Source organism: Montipora capricornis, chromosome 1 (assembly GCF_036669925.1).
Source record: "Montipora capricornis isolate CH-2021 chromosome 1, ASM3666992v2, whole genome shotgun sequence".
NCBI classification, from domain to species: domain Eukaryota; kingdom Metazoa; phylum Cnidaria; class Anthozoa; order Scleractinia; family Acroporidae; genus Montipora; species Montipora capricornis.
The window spans coordinates 11,059,645-11,064,008 of NC_090883.1; the positions used below are offsets into that span (position 1 = coordinate 11,059,645).

Below are 4,364 nucleotides of genomic sequence, written 5' to 3' on the forward strand. Positions count from 1 at the left end.
AAAAACGGAAACCTCGACGCTTTGCGGGAATCCCTCTCAAGAACACCTTTCCAAATTGCTGCCTCCGAGGACATTGACGAGTACTGGTCTAATTGGAAGGATTTGTTTCTCTCAGCTGTAAAAGATCATGTCCCAACAAAAACAGTTCGTGACACAAACTCTCCGCCCTGGATTGATGGCGAAGTGCGGCACCTAATTCGAACAAAGTACGCTGCTTTGAGGAAATATCGACAGCACAAGACTGACGCACGGAAACAAAAACTACGCGCTCTCCGTCAAAACCTCAAGTACGTTATACGATGCAAAATTTGAAATGTCATTCAAGGACAATCCTAAGATCTTTTGGAGCTATCACAAAGCTTTTCTCGGCAGGCGATCAGGTGCGAACTCAGTAATCTCTTATAATGGTGTAGCTGCTGAAAAACCAGAACAGAAAGCAGAGCTTCTTAACAACTATTTTTGCTCCGTATTTCTCCCGGCTACCCCTGATGTAAACATCACGCCATCGCATAATTCACTAACCGATATGGAAATTTCTCATATAGAAGTGCCGGTTAATGAAGTCAGGGAATGCTTGAGTAACTTGGACATTTCAAAAGCATGCGGACCTGATGGCATCCCAGCGCGCCTTTTGAAAGAATGCTCTGAGCAAATTGCTCCTAGTCTTTGTTCGCTTTTCAATTTCTCTTTGAGTCGGGGTAAGCTACCCTATGAGTGGAAAACTGCGGATATTACACCTTCACAAGAAAGACTCAAAAGAACCCGCCGAAAACTATCGGCCCATCTCACTCCTTACTATTATCAGTACGACCTTGGAACGTTGCGTGGCCACCCGTTTTTTGCGATCACATGAAACACTTAATCTGCCTTTCACACACGGGTTGTGTGTCACCCAGCTATTGTCGGTGTCGCACTTTATAAGCGAAGCTCTGGACAAGAACATTCAGTCTGACTTAATCTACCTGGATTTCACCAAAGCATTCGACTCCGTAGATCACTCAATCCTCCTGGCCAAGTTGAAGGCGTATGGTGTTTCGGGACCACTATTTGCATGGTTCACAGACTACTTAACTGGTCTCGCCCAAAGAGTGGTTGTGGAAGGTGCTGCATCAAAGTGAGTGCCGGTTACTTCCGGTGTCCCACAAGGGAGTCTGTTAGGGCCGCTACTGTTCACAATTTTTATTAACGATCTACCGGAGGAAGTCGTAGGCGGGGTCAGGGTAGCCTTGTATGCCGACGACACCAAGCTGTACAAAAGCGTTACCTCTATCTGTGATTGTCAGTCTCTGCAAACTACTCTAGGCAACCTAAACAGCTGGTCAAAGCATAATCGCATCAAATTTAACACCTCTAAATGTAAATCACTTACTGTCACCCGTAAAAAATCCCCCCTGGTTCACGAGTACACCCTGGACAGTGCTCAACTTGAGCGCGTCTCCACATCACAAGTTCGCTTTCTTGGAAACCCCACATCCACGCCATTACTATGAAAGCCAACAAGCTCCTTGGGCTTTTAAAGCGAACATGCCCCTTAATAACCGACGTGACTGTTCGGCGCACGCTATACCTGTCGCTGGTCAAGTCTCAGCTGTGCTATTTCACGCAAGTTTGGTTGCCCGCTCAAGTCACCCTAAAGACCCAAGTCGAGCATCACACACTTATGGAATTTCCAATTATGGTGTGCTGAGAAGCGACGTCGAGGGAGCCCTACAAAAAGCCTGTGAAATCCGAAAAGAGGTGATGGAAATTGCTGCAGAACGAGCATTTCTCAGAACACTTGGCATAGATGTCTCAGGCAGCAGTGAGTCAGAGCTGGATGATTCTTCTACTTCATGTGAGTGGGCTAGTGAAAGTGAACAATCAGACACAAACAGTGTTGACATGACAAAAAAAAACCTATCATGAAGCACAATCACATGAAAATGTACATGACAACAGTATTCTCTCTCCAGGCATACAAGGTCAAGACATAATTCTAGAGGACTCAGTAAAGGAAGTCAGCTGTGGTCAAACGCAATTAGACTTAAACAGCAACACAGAGGGCTTTCAACATACCACACCACGGCTGGATCCAGATGCTGGCCTTAACAAGGAAGCTGCCCAATCTCTAATTTTCACCCCTACTCATGACCATCTTGCTTTGATGCTGAGAGAAAGCAATTTGAATTGGTTTGCATTTGTTGATGAGTTGATCATTCTTTTGAGGCAGTATGACAAGTCAGTCATTGAACAGGTCTTGCTTGATTTTACACACAACATTTCTTTCATGGATTTCACTGAAGGGGAGGAAAGGTTGATAGAACAATCCAGACAAGCATATTTAACTCAAAGTCGACAACAAGCTTTAGGTTGTCAAGACAACAATGTTGTTACTGACTCAGAAAGTGACAATCCAGATCAGTGGCTCTCTGTAAAGAAGCTAAATTCGCCTGAAGGAATAGAAATGATTAAGAAGCAGGGGCGCATTCTACGTTCAAGAACAAAATGTAGAGTGGCAAAAGAAATTGCAAATGAGTGTTTGTTGAAACGAAAGATTCCAAAGCGAGTTTCTTCGGTTTTAAAGGAGTTCCCTAACATAGGTACAGATATTGAGGAATATGTGAGGGGCAGAAGGTGTGGTGCGGATGCATGGAGATGGACTGGAGTGGTAACTTTTGACGGAAATAGAAAGCGCGGACCGAAGGCATCTTACAAACGTATTCAAGAACATCTCAAACAGAAGTACCAGACAAAGAAGATTGGTTATGGAACTGTGGTTCAGCTTTGTATGATAAGGAATAAAAGGAAGCAATCGGCTAAAAGGTACAAAGGCATCGCAAAGGTGACATGCAGGAGGTCGCGTAAAGGATTTAACATTAAGTACAATCCTGATGCTCACTGCAGTGGTGTCTTTTATAAAGCATTAGATGTTTTGCAGGTAGCTGATGGTCGCAACAAAGTGTTGATAAACAGGGATGACCAAGCGGGTTTCCGACTGGACATAACATATACCCATAAAGGTCGTGGTGTACTCTGTGAGGAAATGGAAACCAACTAGGGTTGATTATGTTAACAGCTACAGTTCAATTCTCCAAACCACATCATATCACATCATGGAATCCAACTCTACACCTCAAGCATGTGCAGGCATTGTTAAAGCTCAGTATTTGTATCCTAAAAATCCAGCACAGCATGCTGCAGATCTCAGAATGTTAGAAAACCATGCCGAGTTTTTTGAGCATCTGAAAGATAAAGAGTTTGATTGCATTCGTGTTGATGGAGCACATGATGAAAATCCAGCAGGGCTGGAAATTCAGTTCCTGTGGACTGAAAGAATGTGACGAACAACAAAACATGCACTATTGTCACAACACGTCATAGCGGTGGAAGTTACTTGAACCGTGTGGAGCTGCAGAATGGGTGTCTAGCTCTTGCACACAGCCATCTCTTCATACCATCAACACTCAATGGGCACAATTTCAATGAAAAGGGCTTGGATTCAGTCAAGCTACGAGACAACTTAAATGCTGCAACAGAAGTATATATCAATAGAGCAGATGGTCCACCTTGTGGTGGTACGCCTATCTGGCTCCTGAAAGGAGCCAATGATGAATATGCTTCTTATCTTCACGAACGGCCGCCGGACCTGCTAACTTCCCTAAGTGGTTCAAAGAAAGGCAAGGAGCAGTTGAAAAGTTCAAATCCCACTCAGTTTCAGTACTTTAGTGAAATATGGGATGTGAGAAACAACCACTTGGTAAAGAGTGATGCAGATAAATATGTATTTCTTTTGGTCCCTTGTTTTAAGGAAGGCTGTATTTATGCAATTTGCCAGAAAGGAAAGCCACTAAGTGAGCCTCTCTGAAGTGAGAACAGTTTGCCCATCTCTTTTCTACCCCTTCCAATACCTGATGAATCAAGACCATGGGGTGGAAGATGTGATAAATGTGTTGGCTTCTGTGCCAGTCACTTTCTCCCGCCACAGCAGTGTTTCAAGAACATCAAGGAACATGGGATGCAAGATTGTGCAGTCCCCCCATCCATAGTTCTTAACAAGGCCTTTGAAGATGCAAAGTAAAAAGATCTGGAACTTGAGATGATTATCCCAGAATTAGCAAAGACGACAAATCTCACAACTGAAGAGGTAAAGATGTGGTTTGGTCATCTTCAGCTGGTTAAAGACAGGCGCAAAGAGGGGGCTAAGAAGGCCAAAGACACAAGAGCTAAGAACAAAGGTATCTAACAAACGTTTGCTTTAGTTTTCAGTGAGTTGTCTACTGAACTGACTTTCAAAAATAAGTAGTGACAAAGTGTATTTTGTCCTTTATTTATATGGCAGAAGAGAAAAAACAAAACGACAACGACGCAGATGATGAAGAAGAGCC

The 4,364-nt window shown here is 43.7% G+C and overlaps 1 protein-coding gene across 1 annotated transcript; it reads left to right on the forward strand.

Annotated features, from left to right (window-relative positions):
- Positions 1–313: 313 nt before the first annotated feature.
- On the forward strand, positions 314–853 carry LOC138057801 (uncharacterized). The gene has a single exon (XM_068903722.1). The coding sequence runs from the start codon at positions 314–316 to the stop codon at positions 851–853; it is 540 nt and encodes a 179-aa protein (XP_068759823.1).
- The last annotated feature ends 3,511 nt before the right edge of the window (positions 854–4,364 follow it).